This window comes from Ranitomeya variabilis, chromosome 1 (assembly GCF_051348905.1).
Source record: "Ranitomeya variabilis isolate aRanVar5 chromosome 1, aRanVar5.hap1, whole genome shotgun sequence".
Taxonomy (NCBI): Eukaryota; Metazoa; Chordata; class Amphibia; order Anura; family Dendrobatidae; genus Ranitomeya; species Ranitomeya variabilis.
In genome coordinates this window covers 1,169,646,404-1,169,670,911 of record NC_135232.1, presented here as the reverse complement: position 1 = coordinate 1,169,670,911, position 24,508 = coordinate 1,169,646,404, and the positions used below count along the sequence as shown (strand labels likewise).

General features: G+C 45.9%; 1 protein-coding gene and 1 long non-coding RNA gene across 3 annotated transcripts in view; one reads left to right on the top strand and one right to left on the bottom strand.

Moving 5' to 3' along the window:
• The window catches only part of LOC143793491 (uncharacterized), a 119,509-nt gene that overhangs the window by 28,226 nt on the left and 66,775 nt on the right, over positions 1 to 24,508 (top strand). For both annotated transcript variants that reach the window (XM_077280506.1, XM_077280507.1), the window contains exon 2: positions 18,935 to 19,111. In XM_077280506.1, the coding sequence (XP_077136621.1) occupies positions 18,935 to 19,111 (177 nt within the window). The remainder of the gene's footprint in view (positions 1 to 18,934; positions 19,112 to 24,508) is intronic.
• Positions 20,197 to 24,508, bottom strand: part of LOC143793492 (uncharacterized) — a 29,481-nt gene continuing 25,169 nt past the window's right edge. Inside the window, exon 3 of the long non-coding RNA XR_013220145.1 lies at positions 20,197 to 21,419. This is a non-coding gene — a long non-coding RNA (uncharacterized LOC143793492). The remainder of the gene's footprint in view (positions 21,420 to 24,508) is intronic.

Genomic DNA, 24,508 nt, shown 5'->3' with positions numbered 1-24,508 from the left:
CATTCTGACGTCTATGATTTTGCCGTTCAATTCTGGTCAGAGTCCTATCACATTGCATAGACTCAGGTTTCTGTTCAGAAAACACCGCCAGATGGTGCGCAGGTTTGCGCTCCCGCAAACGCCGATCAATCTGAATGGCCAAAGCCATTGACTCATTCAGACTCGCAGGCGTGGGGAACCCCACCATAACATTCTTAATGGCTTCAGAAAGACCTTCTCTGAAATTTGCAGCCAGGGCACACTCATTCCATTGAGTAAGCACTGACCATTTCCGAAATTTTTGACAATACACCTCAGCTTCCTCCTGACCCTGAGAGAGAGCCAGCAAGGCCTTTTCTGCCTGGTTCTCAAGATTAGGTTCCTCATAAAGCAATCCAAGCGCCAGAAAAAACGCATCCACATTCAGCAATGCAGGATCTCCTGGCGCCAGGGAGAAAGCCCAATCTTGAGGGTCGCCACGTAACAGGGAGATAACAATTCTAACTTGCTGAGCGGAATCACCAGAGGAACGAGGTCTCAAAGAAAGAAATAATTTACAATTATTCTTAAAATTCAGAAAACTAGATCTATCTCCAGAAAACAACTCAGGAATAGGTACCTTTGGCTCAGACATAGGACTGTGAACAATAAAATCCTGAATGCTTTGCACCCTTTCAGCAAGCTGATCCACACTAGAAGTCAGACTCTGAATATCCATGTCTGCAGCTGAACTCAAAGCCACCCAGAGATTAAAGGGAACCTGTCACCACGTTTTTGGAAGATGGGATAAAAATAGCGTTAAATAGGGGCAGAGGTGGGCGTTACATTAGTGTGTGTGTTATGCGTTTATTACCCACCTAAGTTGCCGAAATAACTTTGCAAAGTCTCCGTTTTCGCCTGTCAATCAGGCTGGTCAGGTCGCATGGGCGTTGTCTTCCCCCAGATTTGGCGTAGTTTTCCGTTGGTGGCGTAGTGGTGTGCGCATGCCCAAAGTCCGGAATCCTCTTCCAGGGGATTTAAAATAGCGCGGTGTTCGTTATTGCATTGGTGATCGGTGGGCGCGGCCATCTTCCTTTGGCCGCGCGTGCGCAGAAGCGGCGCTCTGCTGGCCGCGGCTTCAGGAAAATGGCCGCCGCGATATCCATCTGCGCACGCGCGGCATCCCGCGGCCATTTTCCTGAAGCCGCGGCCAGCAGAGCGCCGCTTCTGCGCACGCGCGGCCAAAGGAAGATGGCCGCGCCCACCGATCACCAATGCAATAACGAACACCGCGCTATTTTAAATCCCCTGGAAGAGGATTCCGGACTTTGGGCATGCGCACACCACTACGCCACCAACGGAAAACTACGCCAAATCTGGGTGAAGACACCACGCCCATGTGACCTGACCAGCCTGATTGACAGGCGAAAACGGAGACTTTGCAAAGTTATTTCGGCAACTTAGGTGGGTAATAAACGCATAACACACACACTAATGTAACGCCCACCTCTGCCCCTATTTAACGCTATTTTTATCCCATCTTCCAAAAACGTGGTGACAGGTTCCCTTTAAGGGGATGAGAGAAACTGGACAGACTGCAGCAAAGGGAGAGGGGAAAAAAAAAAAAATTGTACTCAGGACTTCTCTTATCCCACTTCTGCGATGCATTAAACACTTTTTGGCCTGTTGTACTGTTATGATCCTCAGTGGCTTAGGATCACAAATCTAACCAGCTAAGTAGAAGATAATAGGACGAGCTCTGGGGATGTGGTAACTGGACTGACCGCAAACCTGATCCTAACCGCAAACACTATAGGCAGCCGTGGAACGTTTCCTGAAATCCTAGACGTCTCTTCACGGCCTGAGAAACTGACTACCCCTAAAGAGAAAGTAAAGACCTCACTTGCCTCAGAGAAATAACCCCAGAGATATAGAAGCCCCCCACAAATAATAACGGTGAGTTAAGAGGAAAAGACAAACGCAGAGATGAAACAGGTTGAGCAAATGAGGCCCGCTAACGCTAGATAGCAGAAAATAGCAAGGGATCTGTGCGGTCAGTAAAAAACCCTACGCAAAAATATCCACGCAGAGAATGCGAGAACCCCCACACCAACTAACGATGTGGGGGGAGCCACTCAGCACCCCAGAGCACCAGCAAGCAAGGAAATCACATATTAGCAAGCTGGACAAAACTAATCATATACTAGGAAACATCTTGAACACAGATGAGCAAAAATAAGCAAACAAAACTTAGCTTCTCTTGAGAGACTGATAACGGATGTAGACAGGAGCAATCAGAATAGCACTGAATACAACGACAACAGGCAAGGAATGAAGGACCAGGTGGATTAAATAGGAAACCTGACTAGCAGATGACGAGACAGCTGATCCCAGCCAGAAACCTGCAAAATAACAAAAAGAGCCACCAGGGGGAGCCCAAAGAGAGAACTCACACAGTACCACTCACGACCACAGGAGGGAGCCCGGAAACAGAGTTCACAACACTTCCCGTCATGTTCCTATGAAGGTTTCTTCTCCTAAGTTTAAGCCTCGGTTTATTGGTCCTTATAGGATTTCTGGGATTATTAATCCGGTGTCTTTTCGATTGGCTCTTCCGGGCTCTTTTGCTATCCATAATGTCTTCCATAGATCTTTATTGCGGAAATATGTGGCACCCGTTGTTCCCTCTGTTGATCCTCCGGCCCCTGTGTTGGTAGAGTTGGGAGTTGGAGTATGTGGTTGAGAAGATTTTGGATTCTCGTTTTTCGAGGCGGAGACTTCAGTATCTTGTCAAATGGAAGGGTTATGGCCAGGAGGATAATTCTTGGGTTTTTGCCTCTGATGTCCATGCTGCTGATTTGGTTTATGCTTTTCATCTGGCTCGTCCTGATCGGCCTGGGGGCTCTGGTGAGGGTTCGGTGACCCCTCCTCAAGGGGGGGGTACTGTTGTGAATTCTGCTTTTGGGCTCCCTCCGGTGGTTGTAGGTGGTAATGCAGTTGCCCCTGAGTTGCAGTCCTGGTCAGGTGTATCTGCTGATTGCAGTTCTGACTGGGGTATTTAGGCGTGCAGGATTCATTAGTCCTTGCCAGTTGTCCATGGTTGTTAGGAGGCTTTGGTCCTGGTTTGGTTCCTTCTGCCTTCTGCCAAATCAGCAAAGATAAGTGTCTGGTTTTGTTTCTGTGGCACACATGCTGTGTGCTTAATAATTCTGTGCAATTCAGTGTTTTTTGTCCAGCTTAGATTGTGTCAGTATTTTCTCAGTCTTGTTGGATTCTCTGGAGTGGCAGATATACATTCCATGTCTTTAGTTAGATTGTGGAACTTTTTGTATTATCTGCTGTGGATATTTTTGGAAGGGTTTTAATACTGACCGCTTAGTATTCTGTCCTATCTTTCCCTATGTAGCTAGAGTGGCCTCTTTTGCTGAATCCTGTTTTCTGACTGCGTGTGTCTTTCCTCTCCTACTCACAGTCAATACTCGTGGGGGGCTGCCTATCCTTTTGGGTTCTGCTCTGAGGCAAGGTAGTATTCCTATTTCTATCTATAGGGGTATTTAGTCCTCCGGCTGTGTCGAGGTGTCTAGTGTTTGTTAGGCACACCCCACGGCTACTTCTAGTTGCGGTGTTAGTTCAGGTTTTGCGGTCAGTACAGTTTCCACCTACTCCAGAGAAAGTTCATGCGGCTCCAAAGTCACCGGATCATAACAGTTATCAGGCCGTTCCCAACGCAACACCGCTTGCACCTTAGTGGCGTCCATTTTAAACCCAGAAGCAGACACACTATAACCCAAGAAAGGCAACTCCTGAACTGAAAATACACATTTCTCAAGTTTTGCATAGAGCTTATTCTCTCTGAGAAGCTGTAACACCTGCCTGACATGATCTAAATGAGTATCACGGTTGCTAGAATATATGAGAATGTCATCCAGGTATACAATAACGAATTTCCCCAAAACATGTGAGAACACATCATTTATGAAATGTTGGAACACTGCTGGTGCGTTTGTCAACCCAAATGGCATCACCAAATTTTCAAAATGACCCTCAGGTGTATTAAAAGCCGTCTTCCACTCATCACCTTGACGGACTCCTATGAGGTTTTACGCCCCCCTGAGGTCAAGCTTGGTAAACCACTTAGCACTTGCCACCTGGTTGAACAAATCTGGTATCAGTGGCATAGGGTATGGATCACGAACCGTAATCTGGTTCAACTCCCTGAAATCCAGACACGGGCGTAGTCCGCCATCTTTCTTCTTAACGAAGAAGAACCCCGCTGCCACAGGCGAGGATGAAGGCCTGATGTGCCCTTTGCTCAAACTGTCAGCAATGTAATCCTTTAACGCTTGTCTCTCCGGACCGGAGATGTTAAACATCTTTCTTTAGGCAATTTGGCCTCTGGTTTAAACCTGATAGTACAGTCATAGGAGCGATGTGGTGGCAACTCTGAACAACCCTTCTCAGAGAACACATCCGCAAAATCCAGAAGTGACTCAGGAACGCTTGAAGTCACAGCAGACACACATGTGGCCAGGCAATTCTCCTGGCAGAATTCGCTCCACTGAATTATGTCCTGAGTTTCCCAATCAATAACCGGGTTGTGCATAGACAACCATGGAAAACCCCAAACCACCTGTGCAGGAAGATTCCTGAGCACCTTACATGTAACCTGCTCGAAATGTAGAACCCCAATGTGGAGTTTCACCTCAGCCACAAACTCAGTAATCTCCCCCTGTGAGAGAGGAGCTGCATTGATGGTGACCACGCAGATGGGATGAGGCAGTTTTTCGATCCTAAAACCTGCTGTGCGTGCAAACTCCTCATCAATGAGATTTGTGGCAGAACCGCTATCCACAAAAACAGTGATTGGCAGCTCTCTGCCAGCGATGATAACTTTGGCAGGGAGCATGCATTGAGAAACCAACATGGAGGATATGCATAAGCTCAGATTGGCCTCCTCCACACCCTCTGAGCTTAGAAGTTTTCCGCCGTTGCGTTTTTCTTAGACAGCAGAGGACAAATGTTAACAAAATGACCAGTTTTACCACAGTAAAAACAGGCTCTCTGCTTCTTGAGCACAGGGGCTCGACGCTTAACATGTGTCACCCCTGCGATTTTCATAGGCTCCGTGGGCTCACCTGCAGCAACCTCACGTGAACCTACACCTTCTCCCATAGGTGGCGTCTCATGCTCCCTCTGACGCAAACGGCGATCAATGCGGACAACAAGACTCATAGCGGAATCTAGAGAAGCAGGAGTGTCGTACATCAGGATGGCTTTTTTAACCCTTCCAGAAACCCCATGAATAAACTGACTCCGCAGCGCGGGATCATTCCGCTGTGTGTCGACCACCCAGCTGCGAAATTCAGAACAGTAATCTCTGCAACACGCTCCCCCTGTCAAATAGCGCGTATCTTAGATTCTGCTAGAGCCATTCTGTCAGGATCATTGTAAATGTGTCCAAGACCAGAAAAAAAAACTCTCCACTGAGTTAAATGCAGCAGAATCAGAAGGCAAAGAAAACGCCCATGCTTGAGGATCCCCATTTAGTAATGACAACACCAGGCCCACACTGAGCCTCATTACCTGAGGAGATCGGGCGCATACGAAAATAAAGTTTGCAAACTTCACGAAAAGTAACAAATTTACTGCGTTCCCCAGCAAACCTTTCAGGCAAAGGAAACTTAGGCTCAGCAACTCTACCTGCCGCTGCAGCTTGCACATTAGATACTGCTAGTCCCTGTTGCTGCACTGCCCCCCTCAACTCAGTGACCTGTAGGGATAGCGCCTCCAACTGACGGGTTACGGAAGTCATGGGATCCATGGAATTCAAATAATGTTGGCCAATTATAATGTCATGGGAAACCTAGGTGTCACGGGAGACCTAGGTAGGCAAGAGCTAATAACCCGGGCCCCTGCAATTTCCCTCAACTCTGGGAAACCCTGACTGACCCTCTCCCAGAGTTTACACTGATGGTGTGCATGTCTGGGCCTCCATCCTCACCCTGTCTCCTGTTACAACCTCTGGCTGAAACCACCACCCACCACCCAGTGAAGAGACCACTAACCAATACCCACAGTTAGCACAGACAAGGATAACGGAAAATATACACCACGCCGCAGTCACACAGGAATACACAATAAGTGCACAGGGCAAAACAAATACAAATATAGGAAGGAGGAAAATATGACAAAGGGAAATATACACCACCAGATACGATACTCCTTTTCCTAGACCACCACTCCAGACCGAGATAACCAAGCACAAGACAGAAGCTATAATCAGCGACGCCCAATGTTCAGAAGAACAATTTAAAGGCTGTGGGCGTGACCCAGCTTCCAATCCGAGCACCAGCTAAATTAACCCCAGACCAGCTAGATAAAATCTAGCCGACGCCACTGAGCGCATAGTGGACAAAAGCGGAATTACCGCTGTCTGTCGAACGCCCTAGTTTGAACAGCGTCCGACATGACATCTACTCTCTGGCCTCTCCTCTAGCACTCTTGTACCACTCCAATCTATCCTAAAGTCTGATGCCCGAGTAATCCAACTGTCCCTCTGTTATTCCCCAGCCTCTCCTCTCTGCCAGGCCCTTCAGTGCCTTCCAATTGCCCAGAGGCTACAGTTCAAAACCCTAACTAGGGCAGACAAAGCCTTCCACAACCTGTCTCCATACATCTGCAACATGGTCTCCCAATGTCCGACTGGGTCATGGCTTCTTCTACGCTAACCCAGTGTGCTGTCAGCGAGATGTACCATCCCTGCCCACATGCACTTGTCCAAGTGTCCATGTTTAGGTGCACTTTCCCTGTAACAGCATTGTAGAGGGCCCGAGTAATGTTGTGGGACAGGTGCTTGCTTGTGTAATGTCGTGACGGCAGACTGGGAAAATTGTGGTAGCTTGGTAACGAGTACCTTGTGATGGTCACCGGCATCAGGTTGCGGAAAGCTTACGTCTCCCACGGGCCTAAAATGCCACTTTTCGAGCGCAAGCAGACGAGAAATGTGTGAATTTAGTACTGTGGCATTGGCTGCTTATTTCCGCTTGCGTTCCAAAGACTGGGGTATGGACAACTGAATGCTGCGCTGGGACAAGGACGTGGACGTGCTTGTTGATGGTGCTTGTTGAGTTTGTGTGCAACTGCAGATACAGGGCAAGAAGCATCTTTGCATGCACCAAGGACAGGTGATTGGCTTGCATGCACAACATCGGAAGAAGCAGTGGTATCACCCGCAGACACTGTTCATGGAGCCTTGTGTTCAGCCAACAAAGTTGGGTGCTTTGCTGCCATGTGCCTGATCGTGCTTGTGGTGGTTAGGATGGGAGTTTTGCTACCCCTGCTGATGCGGGCATGGCCGTTGGTTCTAATGGCCTTTTGGGGGTTATCGGCAGAGTCTTTAAAAAACAACCAGGGCGTTACAGGGACATTCAGTGTCTCCCTCTCCCACACCACCTCCTCACCTCGACCACAGTCTTTCGGTGTTCCCCAAGGCTCAGTTCTAGGACCCCTACTCTTGTCCATCCACACCTTCGACCTGGGACAGCTGATGTAATGGCATGGTTTGCAATATCATCAGTATGCCGATGACACGCAGATCTACCTATCTGTACCTGACATTACCTCCGTACTCCTTATGCTCGCTTTCAAAAAGTGGACATGGACCAAACAGAATACATCATCTTTCAACCATCTCACGCTAAATAGACATGAGAGCTGTGTATGCATCATTCGGTACTACTTTAGTAAGAGGGAAAGTTTGCCCAAGAGAAAATGATTTTCCAGACATGCACTTTTTTTGCAGCTGTGATCTTCATCTTCTTGGTGTTGATGTGGTAAATTTCAAAGTCGTCATCAATACCTTCATCGTCCATATCTTGTAAGGAGGAAATCTGGTGTTTCTCAGGGTCGTGGTTATCTACGTTTAGTGGCATTCCTTTAACAGTGTTCGTTACACTAGAACAAATAATTTTCGACTGTGACATTTGGATATTATTGGTAATATGTATGGGTGAAGATGAAGAAGCTTGTGCCACGTGTGTGTTTATAGTTACGGACGGTGCTTTCCTTTTTAACCCCTTTCTGCCAGCTGACGGAATAGTACGTCAGCTGGCAGATCCCCTGCTTTAAGGTGGGCTCCGGCGGTGAGCTCACCTTAAAGCCGCGACATGTCAGCTGTTTTGTACAGCTGACGTGTGCGCACAATGAGCGCGAGCGGAATCGCGATACGCCCGCACCCATTAACTAGTTAAATGCCGCCGTCAAGCACTGACAGCGGCATTTAACTAGCGCTCCCGGCCGCGCGGTCGGAGGTGCTCTCACTGCTGACCCCCGTCACCTGATCGGGGGTCAGCGGTGCATTGCCATAACAACCAGAGGTCTCCTTGAGACCTCTATGGTTGTTGATGGTCGATTGCTTTGACCGCCACCCTGTGGTCGGTGCTCAAAGTACACCTGCCTTTCTGCTACATAGAGGTGATCTGTATTTCACCTCTATGTAGCAGAGCCGATCGTGTAGTGCATGCTTCTAGCCTCCTATGGAAGCTATTGAAGCATGCCAAAATTAAAAAAAAAAGTGTTTAAAAATATAGAAAAAAAAATATATAAAAGTTCAAATCACCCCCCTTTCGCTCCAATCAAAATAAAACAATTAAAAAAAAATTAAACATACACATATTTGGTATCGCCGCGTTCAGAATCGCCCGATCTATCAATAAAAACAAAGGATTAACCTGACCGCTAAATGGCATAGCGAAAAAAAAAATCAAAATGCCAAAATTACGGTTTTTTGGTCGCCGCGACATTGCATTAAAATGCAATAACGGGCGATCAAAAGAATGTATCTACACCAAAATGGTATCATTAAAAACGCCAGCTTGGCACGCAAAAAATAAGCCCTCAACCGACCCCAGATCATGAAAATTGGGAACGCTACAGGTATCGGAAAATCGCACAATTTTTTTTTAGCAAACTTTGGAATTTTTTTTCACCACTTAGATAAAAAATAACCTAGACATGTTTGGTGTCTATGAACTCGTAATGACCTGGAGAATCATAATGGCAGGTCAGTTATAGCATTTGGTGAACCTAGCAAAAAAGCCAAACAAAAAACAAGTGTGAGATTGCACTTTTTTTTGCAATTTCTTCACACTTGGAATTTTTTTCCCATTTTCTGTTACATGGCATGGTAAAACCAATCATTCAAAAGTACATCTCGTCCCACAAAAAATAAGCCCTCACATGGCCATATTGACGGAAAAATAAAAAAGTTATGGCTCTGGGAAAGAGGGGAGCGAAAAACGAAAAAAGCTCCGGGGGTGAAGGGGTTAAACTTAGTTTTTCACAAATTTCATCCAAAGTATATAGACCAACAATTACATATGGCGTACTACCAAAAAATCACGGATACCCAAAAAGAAGAGGAGTACCAACCAAATATAAAATATAAAATATTTTATTGATAATACTTAAAAACAAAATAATAAAGGGTTTACATAGTACAAGAAAAAATGGGGACAAGGCAGAGTAGCCCCAAAGCAATCCATATAAAGATTAATCAAATGCAGACATAAAAGGAGTCATACCCAGTAGGTGAAAGAGATATATAATATATATTTTTTTAGTTTTTCACAAGCATCCATCAGTTTGTTTGGTTTTCCTCCAACACTGATCTGCTTTCTATAATTCAGCATCTCACGAACATGTTGCACTTTGCCTTTTAGACAGACACGTGCGTCTTTGGTTTGGCAACATATTTTTGCCAGGCATTTTATAGGCCGAGTCAAACACGCGCATTTGTTACACCGATCTTCTGACGGGCATGAAACACATTCTGGTAATTGGTGGTGGCTAAACGACTAATCATTGTCGGCTGTATCCTGGATCTCATACCTCCCATAGCCACCACTGTTATTAATCATGTACGTTCCCATTCCTGTCATCACCATGGCCCTTTTCCTGATCACTTCATCCAACGATTCGTCCGCCATATTTTTACTAAAAACCTGCATCTTCCCAGCAGCAACTGTGTAGGAAAACACTTTACAGTTTTGCAAGGTGTTTATGATGGCCGTATACAAATTTTGTTTAAAAAAATTGCCCCCCCCATGGGGAAATGTTTGTCATCCCATGCACTTAGGGTCGGTTGAGGGCTTATTTTTTACGTTCCAAGCTGACATTTTTATTGATACCACTTTTGTCCAGATACGTTCTTTTGATCGCCCATTATTACATTTTAATGCAATGTCGCGGTGACCAAAAAAACGTAATTCTGGCGTTTCTAATTTTTTCTCTCTACGCTGTTTAGTGATCAGGTTTATGTTTTTTTATTGATAGATCGGGCGATTCTGAACGCGGCGATATCAAATATGTGTAGGTTTGATTTTTTTTAATTGTTTTATTTTGAATGGGGCAAAAGGGGGGTGATTTAAACTTTTATATTTTTTTAATTTTTTCACATTTTTTTAAACTTTTTTTTTACTTTTGCCATGCTTCAATAGCCTCCATGGGAGACTAGAAGCTGGCACAACTCGATCAGCTCTGCTACATAGCAGCGATCGTCAGATTATTATTATTATTATTCATTTTTATAGCGCCATTTATTCCATGGCGCTGTACATGTGAAATACGGGGCAAATATAGACAAATACATTAGACATGAGCAAAAAAAACAAGGCACACGGGTACATAAGGAGGGAGGACCCTGCCCGCGAGGGCTCACAATCTGCAGGGGATGATACACTAGGAGAGGGCAGAGCTGGTTGTGCGGCGGTTCAGTAGGTTCAGGATCATGCTGCTATGTAGCTGAATTGCAGGCTTGCTATGAGTGCCGACCACAGGTTGGCGCTCACAGCAAACCGGCATCCGTAACCATAGAGGGCTACTGTAAAATTTTGTGTGTCTTATACAAATTATTGTATATAAGAACAGGAGGGGCGCACACTATATCTTGCTGGATGGTGCTCAGAGGAAAAAAGTACTCAATATATATATATATAACCTCTGGCACTCAAAAAACAAAACAATTCTTATAACTTTGAATAGATGGATTTATTCACTACCGGTCATATTAAACAGACAATCTCCAACGTTTCGGCTAATTTTAAGCCTTTTTCACGGAAGTCTAAAGGCCCCGTCTCACTAAGCGATTTACCAACGATCACGACCAGCGATACGACCTGGCCGTGATCGTTGGTAAGTCGTTGTGTGGTCGCTGGGGAGCTGTCACACAGACAGCTCTCTCCAGCGACCAACGATCAGGGGAACGACTTCGGCATCGTTGAAACTGTCTTCAACGATGCCGAAGTCCCCCTGCAGCACCCGGGTAACCAGGGTAAACATCGGGTTACTAAGCGCAGGGCCGCGCTTAGTAACCCGATGTTTACCCTGGTTACCAAAAAAAACAAACAGTACATACTCGCCTTTCGGTGTCCAGGTCCCTTGCCGTCTGCTTCCTGCTCTGACTGAGATCCGGCCGTACAGTGAGAGCAGATCACAGCAGTGACGTCACCGCTGTGCTCTCACTGTACGGCGGCTCAGTCAGTGAGAGCAGGAAGCAGACGGCAAGGGACCTGGACACCGAAAGGCGAGTATGTACTGTTTGTTTTTTTTGGTAACCAGGGTAAACATCGGGTTACTAAGCGCGGCCCTGCGCTTAGTAACCCGATGTTTACCCTGGTTACCAGTGAAGACATCGCTGGATCGGTGTCACACACACCGATTCAGCGATGTCAGCGGGGCCTCAACGACCAAAAAAAGGTCCAGGCCATTCCGACACGACCAGCGATCTCGCAGCAGGGGCCTGATCGCTGGTACGTGTCACACATAGCGAGATCGCTATGGAGGTCGCTGTTGCGTCACAAAACTTGTGACTCAGCAGCGATCTCGCTAGCGATCTCGCTATGTGAGACGGGGCCTTAAGATAATCAATAAACAATGAACAATCATTCATTAAACAATATAACATACAGGACAATTTATCTCATTATCTGTATACAAAAAATATCATGTCATGCCATATGATAGTGAAGAATCCTGAGGAGAAAAATCACCAGAAATAAGTGAGTAAATAACAGTAATATCAAAGGAAAGTGAAAAAAATATGAATAAGGCAGGCATATACCATATGCACCTCATGGAGGCTACGGAAACCCCACTGTGAGAAGGAAAACAGAACAAGACAAAACCAAAGAAGCCACGTGCAGTTATTAATAGCTGTATACAATAAAGCAACCAGGTGAATACCATACACTGTGGTCCATAGAATACCTGAATCCTGAGTAAGTGTGCAAACAGCCTAAGGGGAATCAGCCAATCCTATCATAACGGGCAGAAAACACGCTCTAGTAAGAGGTGGACAGGGTGGTGATGAGAAATATGATACCAGAAACATAAATACCTTAATCCATATATGTCCTCAGGAGACCGGTGTGTGTGCAGGCAGGTAGTGAGAGATCGTGCCGTAAAGCAGGTATAAATGCTGTGAGAGCCGATATGTCACATCCGGTCCCAGCAACCGCTGTATGTGAGGCAAACTAGAAAGCGAAAGCTAGCGCATGCGCAGAGCCGGTAACAGGGAACAGACTGCCGTAGGTATTACTAAGTCAGGTGAAATAATACAAATAGCCAACGGCTATGAAAAAGCGCTACATACAAAAGGAGACTACCAATATAATGAAAGGCGGCTCACTGGAGAGCTCTATAAGAGAAAAATGCTGTAAGAACCAATATGTCGCTACCGATCACAGCAAGCGCTATATGTAAGGCAAACTAAAAAGCGAAAGCTAGCGCATGCGCAGAGCCGCTTAAAAAACAATGGTAACTAGGTGTCACTAGAACAAGGCACTATAGAAAATAAGTATAGCTTATAATATTAGGTCACAATAAACCTAAACAGATATGCTATAGGTACCGACCTGGACCAAGGATAAAGGGAAAGAAGGAAAACACCCATGCATCAGTGTGATGGAAAACCCAGGCTAGAGGAAATCAGAGAAAAGAAAAAATATATTAAGAAAAACCAAACAAGGAAAAAGAAAAGGGGAAGGAACAACATCGAAATATTGATGTAATACAACCAGTATTAGTAACAATTACTACAATTATTACATTATAAATGTATCATAATGAAGCCACATATATGAACACCGATATATGATTTAAGGAACGTGTCCTCAAGTAAGAAGACAGATCAGGTAGAGGAATATTCGAATCAAGAAGTCATCTAGAAAAAATCAGAAACATGATTATACTAGAATACAACACAAGACTATAAGTCTAAAAATAAACTTCAATAGGGAAGTACCTCATATTCCCTATTCATACCTAGGGGATAGAGAGTGTGAAGTGTAAAAATCCAAAAGGATTCTCTCTCTTTCAATTATTATATTTTTTAATTATATCAGCGGGACACTCAATATCTCAAATGAGGTTTCAAGTTCTCGAGAGTATTCCTCCACTGAGACGGGGTGGGAACAGAGTCGCAAAATTGAAAGAGAGAGATCGTTGCTGCGTGTCAAACTCAACGAGATCGCTATCCAGGAGGCTGCAACGTCACGGATTGTTGTCGTTCTCGTTGCAAAGTTGCTGAGTCTGACGGTACCTTAAGTCTGTAAAGCCCCCGTCACACTAAGCGAGGTCGCTAGTGAGATCGCTGCTGAGTCACAAGTTTTGTGACGCAACAGCGACCTCAGTAGCGATCTCGCTATGTTTGACACGTACCAGCGACCAGGCCCCTGCTGTGAGATCGCTGGTCGTGTCGGAATGGCCTGGACCTTTTTTTGATCGTTGAGGTCCCGCTGACATCGCTGAATCGGTGTGTGTGACACGGATTCAGTGATGTCTTCACTGGTAACCAGGGTAAACATCGGGTTACTAAGCGCAGGGCCGCGCTTAGTAACCCGATGTTTACCCTGGTTACCATCGTAAATGTGAAAAAAAAAACACTACATACTCACATTCCGGTGTCCGTCAGGTCCCTTGCCGTCTGCTTCCCGCACTGACTGACTGCCGGCCGTAAAGTGAAAGCACAGCACAGCGGTGACGTCACCGCTCTGCTGTTAGGGCCGGCGCTCAGTCAGTGCAGGAAGCGGATGCCGGGGGACGCGAAGGTGAGTATGTACTGTTTGTTTTTTTACATTTTACACTGGTAACCAGGGTAAACATCGGGTTACTAAGCGCGGCCCTGCGCTTAGCAACCCGATGTTTACTCTGGTTACCCGGGGACCTCGGCAATGTTGGTCGCTGGAGAGCTGTCTGTGTGACAGCTCCCCAGCGACCACACAGCAACTAAACAGCGACGCTGCAGCGATCGGCATCGTTGTCTGTATCGCTGCAGCGTCGCTAAGTGTGACGGGGCCTTAATAGTGACTGTACATTGAGTGTGTTAAGCTTTGTTTATTGATGTGTGCTTATACACTCACCGGCCACTTTATTAGGTACACCTGTCCAACTTCTTGTTAACACTTAATTTCTAATCAGCCAATCACATGGCGGCAACTCAGTGCATTTAGGCATGTAGACATGGTCAAGACAATCTCCTGCAGTTCAAACCGAGCATCAGTATGGGGAAGAAAGGTGATTTGAGTGCCTTTGAACGTGGCATGGTTGTTGGTGCCAGAAGGGCTGGTCTGAGTATTTCAGAAACTGCTGATCTACTGGGATTTTCACGCACAACCATCTCTAGGGTTTACAGAGAATGGTCCGAAAAAGAAAAAAAATCCAGTGAGCGGCAGTTCTGTGGGCGGAAATGCCTTGTTGATGCCAGAGGTCAGAGGAGAATGGGCAGACTGGTTCGAGCTGATAGAAAGGCAACAGTGACTCAAATCGCCACCCGTTACAACCAAGGTAGGCCTAAGAGCATCTCTGAACGCACAGTGCGTCGAACTTTGAGGCAGATGGGCTACAGCAGCAGAAGACCACACCGGGTACCACTCCTTTCAGCTAAGAACAGGAAACTGAGGCTACAATTTGTACAAGCTCATCGAAATTGGACAGTAGAAGATTGGAAAAACGTTGCTTGGTCTGATGAGTCTCGATTTCTGCTGCGACATTCGGATGGTAGGGTCAGAATTTGGCGTAAACAACATGAAAGCATGGATCCATCCTGCCTTGTATGGAGCATCTTTGGGATGTGCAGCCGACAAATCTGCGGCAACTGTGTGATGCCATCATGTCAATATGGACCAAAATCTCTGAGGAATGCTTCCAGCACCTTGTTGAATCTATGCCACGAAGAATTGAGGCAGTTCTGAAGGCAAAAGGGGGTCCAACCCATTACTAGCATGGTGTACCTAATAAAGTGGCCGGTGAGTGTATGCTAATAGTGCTACCTAATCCCATCACCATTGTTTACGTTATCTTGATGTTGGACTGAAAGACCCTGGGTAATTCTAAAAATAGCTTACATGCCTTGGGTATAAAAAGACTCAGAGATCACATCCTGGGAGATTGAAGTAATACAGAGCTACCAGCCGGACATTCTGAAAATCACACTACAGACAGGAGAAAGGACTGGAGCCAATTCATCATGGCACCATCATGAGGAACACTGATCTATGATTCTATAGGAAACAACCCAGGGGTTTTCGGCTCTGGTTGGAAGGACACAGATCCGATCCAGTGAACATCTCTGAACCATGGATGTTTGGAGAAAGCCAGGTATGGGACCCGCTGGTCGCCTGGTTCCATGGAGATGGTCAGATAAGCCAGGTGGTGGCTCTCGTGTCAACTGGCTTTGGACCTTGTCTGGACTCTGGACAGTTCTTGGTCATCTCCCTATGCTTGTCGTTACCCCTTCTCTGTGCATTCATCCACAGATGGAGTAGCGACCCTGGGAGCTCTGACATCGTGTCAACTGGCTTTGGACCTTGTATGGACTCTATGGACAGTTCTTGGCCATCTTCCTATGCTTCTCGTTACCCCTTCTCTGTGCATTCATCCACAGATGGAGTAGCGACCCTGGGAGCTCTGACATCTTGTCAACTGGCTTTGGACCTTGTATGGACTCTAGGGACAGTTCTTGGTCATCTCCCTATGCTTGTCGTTACCCCTTCTCTGTGCGTTCATCCACAGATGGAGTAGCGACCCTGGGAGTTTTGACATGATGTCATACTGAAAATACGTGGAGACGCAGTGATCTTTTATATGCGCCCATGTGACCCTGGGAGCTCTGACAGCATGTCATACTGGAAATACGTGGAGACGCAGTGACCTTTTTTATGCGCCCATGTAACCAAACAATTCCAGCCATGGTGGGAGTGCTCTGTTTGCTGTTGTGTGCTGTGGTTAAATAAAGTATTGCCACACTGTTTTACCTTAACCCTGTGTTGTCTGTGTAGTGTATTGCCCACTGGGAGATAGAGCGGGCGTTCAGTGGTATGAACCGTGGTCCATGCAGTCTTGCTAAAGACAGCCGGGCCAGTGGACGAGAGCACCCACTGAACCCGTTTCTCCACAATTGGTGGCAGCAGTGGGACACTACTCAGCCCGGCGAAACCGGGGGAGCTGCAGGGGACTGGTGTTCTCACACACCATCCAGGGCTCCACAACAAGGGAGGTATACAGACAGACCCAGCAGACCATTGATGAGGCATGCACAGCAGGTTTTGGATGCCACAATATCCAACCCCACCAAATCGGCCTTGGGAAGAGGACCAGAGTGGCTATATGACCTCAACAAGAAATGGAAACTACAGGAGATGTTCCAGCTTCAATGGATTGAATAGAATTTAATGCAGGAGCTACGAAATGTGGAGGAAGCCATGCGTGGACCCAGTGGATACCAGTGGTTGCTCTTCAATTGCGTATGGAGTTTGTTTTCGTGGGGAGCATGTGGAATATGCTCTAGGGAAACTGGATGATCGGAAGCCTATCATGTCTGGTTAATTAAGATGGGGGAGGAATGTGAAGAAACCAGATTGTATCTTAATTTCCCAGACAACCATGTTTTTGCAAAAACCAGGGGAGCTGGCTTTTTGTCTGTATATTGGCTTGTGAATTTGGGTGTTTGTGTCTGGTGGGTCAAGAGGACAGACTTGCCAACTGATATACTATCTAACATACTGTGTAAGTCTGTAATAGTGACTGTACATTGAGTGTGTGAAGCTTTGTTTATTGATGTGTGCTTATATGCTAATAGTGCTACTTAATCCCATCACCATTGTTTACCTTATCTTGATGTTGGACTGAAAGACCCTGGGTAATTCTAAAAATAGCTTACATGCCTTGGGTATAAAAAGACTCAGAGATCACATCCTGGGAGACTGAAGTAATACAGAGATACCAGCCGGACATTCTGCAAACCACACTACAGACAGGAGAAAGGACTGGAGCCAATTCATCATGGCACCATCACGAGGGACACTGATCTATGATTCTATAGGAAACAACCCAGGGGTTTTTGGCTCCGGTTGGAAGGACACAGATCTGATCCAGTGACCATCTCTGAACCATGGATATGTTTGGAGAAAGCCAGGTATGGGACCCGCTGGTTGCCTGGTTCCATGGAGATGGTCAGATAAGCCAGGTGGTGGCTCTCCTGTCAACTGGCTTTGCACCTTGTCTGGACTCTATGGACAGTTCTTGGTCATCTCCCTATGCTTGTCGTTACCCCTTCTTTGTGCGTTCATCCACAGATGGAGTAGCAACCCTGGGAGCTCTGACATCGTGTCAACTGGCTTTGGACCTTGTATGGACTCTATGGACAGTTCTTGGTCATCTCCCTATGCTTGTCGTTACCCCTTCTCTGTGCGTTCATCCACAGATGGAGTAGCGACCCTGGGAGCTCTGACATCATGTCATACTGGAAATACGTGGAGACGCAGTGATCTTTTATATGCGCCCATGTGACCCTGGGAGCTCTAACAGCAAGTCATACTGGAAATACGTGGAGACGCAGTGACCTTTTATATGCGCCCATGTAACCAAACAATTCCAGCCATGGTGGGAGTGTTCTGTTTGCTATTGTGTGCTGTGGTTCAATAAAGTATTGCCACACTGTTTTACCTTAGCCCTGTGTTGTATATTGCCCACTGGGAGATAGAGCGGGCATTCAGTGGTATGAGCCGTGGTCCATGCAGTCTTGCTAAAGACAGCCAGGCCAGCGGACGAGAGCACCCACTGACCCCGTTTCTCCACAGTAAGAAAGGATGTTGAGAAGGCCGAAATTTTAAATTCCTATTTTGCATCGGTTTTCTCTCAGAAAGGAAATGTAACATCAACTGATCTGATCTGGCTGTATTCTGGACTACCAACAAGCAAATGAAGCAAAAAAACACATGTGCACTGGATTGCTATTAAAGAAAATAATCAGGATTAAGATTCCAAAAAATTCTTCCTGGCCACTGATACCTGGGGCTATGTATATACGATCAATGCCTGTAACAGGCAGCAGAAACAGACAGAGATGGAATGGACCCTCTTGCTGTATACAATGACGTATGCCACATACACTGCTTGACTGATACCTATATGCACTGCAATTAGTCCTCAGAAGAACTGTTGGTTTAGATGGATTTGTGTATCCAAGATGGTATACCTACACTAACGAATACACCTCCAAACCTTTCCCTAGCTCAGCAGCACCTCTCCATACACTGCCTGATTCTGGAGTAGACTGTGACGAGCATGGCGGTGCCAGGTCTGATATAGACCTGATGACACAACCAACATGGCTGCGACATTACAGTGTGTGGCAGACAATCCCTGCAGGATGATTGGCACTCTAAAGAGCACCAAACATGCAGGGCGGGGATCCGAACTCCCGCCGAGCAACTCTGGAAATGCTTGCCGAGCATCGTGAGCAGCGAGATACTCGGGCAAGCACCGAGCGCGTCCAAGCATGCTCGCTCACCACTAGTTCTGAGTATTATTAGTGCAGCATTAGCTATTTTTACGGGTTGTTGACCATCAGTTTATTGTGAATAACACAGATAACTTTGGGGAGGAATTATTTTACCTAAGTGTCTCTTTTCATACACAGGATTACACAGTAGTGAGAAAGACATCCAGTGACCGAGCGATTCCCATCATCCATCTCCAAGAATCAGAAGGAAGCAGCAGAAGCAGGAGCGGCAACACAGAATCCCTGTACTCCCCGATACCTGAGAAGGAGATCCTAGAACTCACCGACAAGATCGCTGAGCTGCTGACCGGAGAGGTGACTGCTGGGAGATTATAGACTGGAGGATTCTGGGTGATGAAAGGAGACTGCTGGGAGATTATAGACTGGAGGAATCTGGGTGATGAGATGAGAGGAGACTGCTGAGAGATTATACAGTATACACTGGGGGATTCTGGGTGAGGAGAGGAGAGGAGACTGCTGGGAGATTATACAGTATACACTGGAGGATTCTGGGTGATGAGAGGAGAGGAGACTGCTGAGAGATTATACAGTATACACTGGGGGATTCTGGGTGAGGAGAGGAGAGGAGACTGCTGGGAGATTATACAGTATACACTGGGGGATTCTGGGTGATGAGATGAGAGGAGACTGCTGGGAGATTATACAGTGTACACTGGGGGATTCTGGGTGAGGAGAGGAGAGGAGACTGCTGGGAGATTATACAGTATACACTGGGGGATTGTGGGTGATGAGATGAGAGGAGACTGCTGGGAGATTATACAGTATACACTGGAGGATTCTGGGTGATGAGAGGAGACTGCTGGGAGATTATACAGTGTACACTGGGGGATTCTGGGTGAGGAGAGGAGAGGAGACTGCTGGGAGATTATACAGTATATACTGGGGGATTCTGGGTGATGAGAGGAGAGGAGACTGCTCGGAGATTATACAGTATACACTGGAGGATTCTGGGTGATGAGATGAGAGGAGACTGCTGAGAGATTATACAGTATACACTGGGGGATTCTGGGTGAGGAGAGGAGAGGAGACTGCTGGGAGATTATACAGTATACACTGGGGGATTCTGGGTGATGAGATGAGAGGAGACTGCTGAGAGATTATACAGTATATACTGGGGGATTCTGGGTGATGAGAGGAGAGGAGACTGCTGGGAGATTATACAGTGTACACTGGAGTATATCCAAATTCTGCTGTGCATTATCGGTGGTAGAGATCTCAATAACACAACCTTGAGATGTTTGTGTATGTATATATATATATATATATATATATACACACACCAATATGTCCATCTATCACACCACCACCTAAGCATGGATGTATGGATAACTGCAAAACATATTTTGAACACTCTGAAGAACCACCAAGCAGTCATAAAATCAAAAATCAAAATCACTTTATTATACTGAATAGGGTAAAAACCGGACAAACAGTGCTAAGTAGGGCTAAAAGATGACAAGGGATGTCACCAGCATCATGACAAGCCCAAGGTAGGGTACATCCCTGAATCAGGGTAATAGCATACAGGTAGATTATAAAGTGCAGGGTGCGAAATGCAGTAGCGGTGGCATCCGTATAAATATAGGGCAGTGGAAACCGTACATAAAATTAATCGAAAATCCGATTTATATATCCAATAACTGCAGTTTTAATGGATCGTATGCTTACGTCCAAACATGCACATTACCTGATGCAGATGGTGGGTAACACAGGGACACCCGTCCACCCCAACGCGCGTTTTGGTTTGGTACCTTCCTCAAGGGGCGCAAGAAAGCAAAAGGGGCAAGGGGAATAAATAGGGACCCATAGACAACACAGCGCAGCCCCGCATTGCCTCACTTCCGCCTGGTCCCAGCGAGCCGGGCAGCCGACAACCGGAAACACGTGGGGCCCCACGTGATCAGGAAGTCGGGCCGCAGTCAGTGAGAGCCAGGCGGGCCGAAGCAAAGCCCGCGCATGCATGATCAATTCACGAATACAACGCTGCCATGTCTACTAAGGGCAAAACCAGGGCAATGGTACGGGATTACTATGGAGGGGAATAAGATGGCATAATCCTGATAGATATAACTAAATGGATCAAGCGGTATGTAAAAACACATCAATCTACCGAAAAAGTAGATATATTCAAATGACATGCGTATCACTAGAGGAAAGACATTGCGACCCGTCTGTAAGAAACAGAGAGGTGGAGCTATCCGGAAGTGGAGCACCTAAACATATAGTGTATATATAAGGGTGTAAAAATGCATTACCCTAGGCAATGAAATAATCTATCCATATCATATATAAACAGGACATTATATCACTAGTAAATACAATATAATAACATATGAAATAGACGAATAAATAATTTATAAGCCGCAAATATATACATCAGACGTTTAGGCAATACTGCTATAGTTATACATAATTGCAATAAGCTATAACTAGGCCAGATGGTATAATACACAGTCCCAGATAGCACAAAAATCACCCACAAATCCATTTAGAAAAACAACAGAAGATTAGCACATATGTTGTGGTCCTCTTCCACTTCAGGGCCTTCCCAAGCTCCAGGTACAAACGAACACCCAATTCACCATATACCCACAATGAGGCCCTAAGTCAAAGGAAAAAGACAGTTAAAAACATAATAAAAACACAAGATGCGGATACACATCCTGACACAGCAGTATGGTGACTAAAGAAAAGGCGCATAGCTAATATTGTCATTTAACCCCATTGGATGCACAGTGTTGAGGGACCATATCCACCATGCTTCCACCTGACTCAAACGTTTAAATAGGTTACCCCCGCGGATGTTAACATTTAGCATATCAATGCCACGCACTGTAAGGAGAGTGCTATCGCTTTGATGTGAGGACTTGAAGTGCCTCGGAATTGTCTTCAAAGTGGTTACATCCTCTTGAGTGGCAGCCGCCTGGATCCCCAGGACATGCTCCCTAATCCTCATTTTCAGCTGCCTAGTTGTCATCCCGATATAAATCAACCCACAGGGACATGTGGCATAGTAGATAATGTACCTAGAGGTACATGTAATACGTTTCTTAATAGTATAATTCTTTGTACCATTCGAGTTAGTAAATGTATTACACCTATCCACGTTTGGGCACGCAATGCAGCGGCCGCACGGGGCACACCCTCCTGCAATCGGGATGTCATCCAAAAATGTCCTTGGTCCCTGTCCCACGTAATGGCCCTTGTTAGTTGATCTCTTAGATTTTTAGTCTGTCTAAATGTTAGTAGCGGCTTCTTAGGAAGAAACTTGCTAATGATAGGGTCAACCTGTAGGATAGGCCAGGCCTTAGTGAGTGCCGTTCTAACTCTATCTGCCTGTAGATGGAATGTGGTAATGAACCTAAGTTGGTCCCCTCCAGCCCTGATTCTATTCTCCTGAGGTTTATACAGTAGATGATTACGGGTGGAATATTTGGCCCTATGGTAGGCCTTTTTAATAATCCGTCTACTGTATCCCTGTTCCGAAAAGCGTGCTGAAAGTTCATCAGTGTCTGTGGAGCAAATTCTCCGAAGTCAGAGGAACTGTCCCACAGGTATCGATGAAACCATGTTGCGAGGATGGCAAGAGGAAGCATGCAATACTGTATTAGTTGACGTCACTTTACGGAAGATATCCGCATCGATATTCCCCATATCATCTTTACCGACCATTACATCCAAAAAGCTGATCTTTGACCTATCCCACTCACAAGTAAGGGTGATATTAAGATCACCGGGGCTGCGCTGTGTTGTCTATGGGTCCCTATTTATTCCCCTTGCTCCTTTTGCTTTCATGCGCCCCTTGAGGAAGGTACCAATCCGAAACGCGCGTCGGGGTGGACGGGTGTCCTGTGTTACCCACCATCTGCATCAGGTAATGTGCATGTTTGGACGTAAGCATAATCCATTAATACTGCAGTTATTGAATATATAAATTGGATTTTCTATTAATTTTTTGTAGGGTTTCCACTGCCCTATGTTTTGGTGGATGCCACCGCTACTGCATTTCACACCCTGCACTTTATAATCTACCTGTATGCTATTACCCTGATTCAGGGATGTACCCTACCTTGGGCTTGTCATGATGCTGGTGACATCCCTTGTCATCTTTTAGCCCTACTTTGCACTATTTGTCCGGTTTTTACCCTATTCAGTATAACAAAGTGATTTTGATTTTGGATTTCATGACTGCTTGGTGGTTCTTCAGAGAGTTCAAAGTATACACTGGAAGATTCTGGGTGAGGAGAGGAGACTGCTGGGAGATTATACAGCATACACTGGAGGATTCTGGGTGATGAGAGGAGACTGCTGGGAGATTATACAGTATACACTGGAGGATTCTGGGTGATGGGAGGAGACTGCTGGGAGATTATACAGTATACACTGAGTGATTCTGGGTGATGAGAAGAGAGGAGACTGCTGGGAGATTATACAGTATACTGTTGTGAATTCCGCTCTTGAGCTCCCTCCGGTGGTTGTAAGTGGCAATTTTGTGAGTCCTGCTCTTGGGCTCCCTCCGGTGGTTTTAAGTGGTACTGCTGCTCCTTGGATTTAGTAGTCAGCAGCTGCTTCCACTGATTGTCTTTCTGGCTCGGCTATTTAGCCTGGTTCTATCCTTCAGCCTGTGCCAGTTGTCAATGGTTCCTGGTTGGATTCACATCTCTGCTTGAATTTCCCTGATATTCTGACCAGTTCAGCAAAGATGAGTCCTTGCTTTGTTCTTTTGCAGTCCACTTGTTGTGGACTTAATCTTTCTGCACTTTCTATGTTTTTTCTAGTCCAGCTTGTCAGTATGGATTTATTCAGTTAAGCTGGAAGCTCTGGGAAGCAGATTTACCCTCCACACCCTTTAGTCAGGTGTCGAGATTTTTGTAAACTCTGTGGTGGATTTTTCTAGTTTTTAATACTGACCGCACAGTATTCTGTCCTGTTCTATCTATCTAGCTAGACTGGCCTCCTTTGCTACATCCTGGTTTCATTCTGCGTATGTCATTTCCCTCTCCACTCACAGTCAATATTTGTGGGGGGCTGTCCTATCCTTTGGGGATTTTCTCTGAGGCAAGATAGCTTTCCTGTTTCTATCTTTAGGGGAAGTTAGTCCTCCGGCTGTGACGAGGTGTCTAGGGAGTGACAGGAACATCCCACGGCTACTTCTAGTGTTGTGTTAAGCTCAGGAACTGCGGTCAGTACAGGTACCACCTCCTCCAGAGCACGTCCCATGTTGCTCCTAAACCACGAGTTCATAACAGTACAACTGGCCCAAAAATGAATTAAATGCATCTCAAAAGAAGGAAAAGGAAGTTCTGAGCCATTTTTTTTTCTGCAGTCTGTTTTGTCTTTTTTTTCCTCTTAATCTCTGGGTGGTTCAGGATTTTGGCGCTGGCATGGATGTTCAGGGTTTGTTTTCTCGTGTGGATCAACTTGCTGCAAGAGTACAGAGTATCCAAGATTATGTTGTCCAGACTCCGGCTTTAGAGCCTAGAATTCCAACCCCTGATTTGTTTTTTGGGGACATATCCAAGTTTTTGAACTTTAAAAATAACTGCAAATTGTTTTTTGCCTTGAAACCCCGTTCCTCTGGTGATTCCATTCAGCAGGTTAAAATTGTCATCTCTCTGCTGCGTGGTGACCCTCAGGACTGGGCATTCTCCCTTGAATCAGGGGATCCGGCATTGCTTAATGTAGACGCAT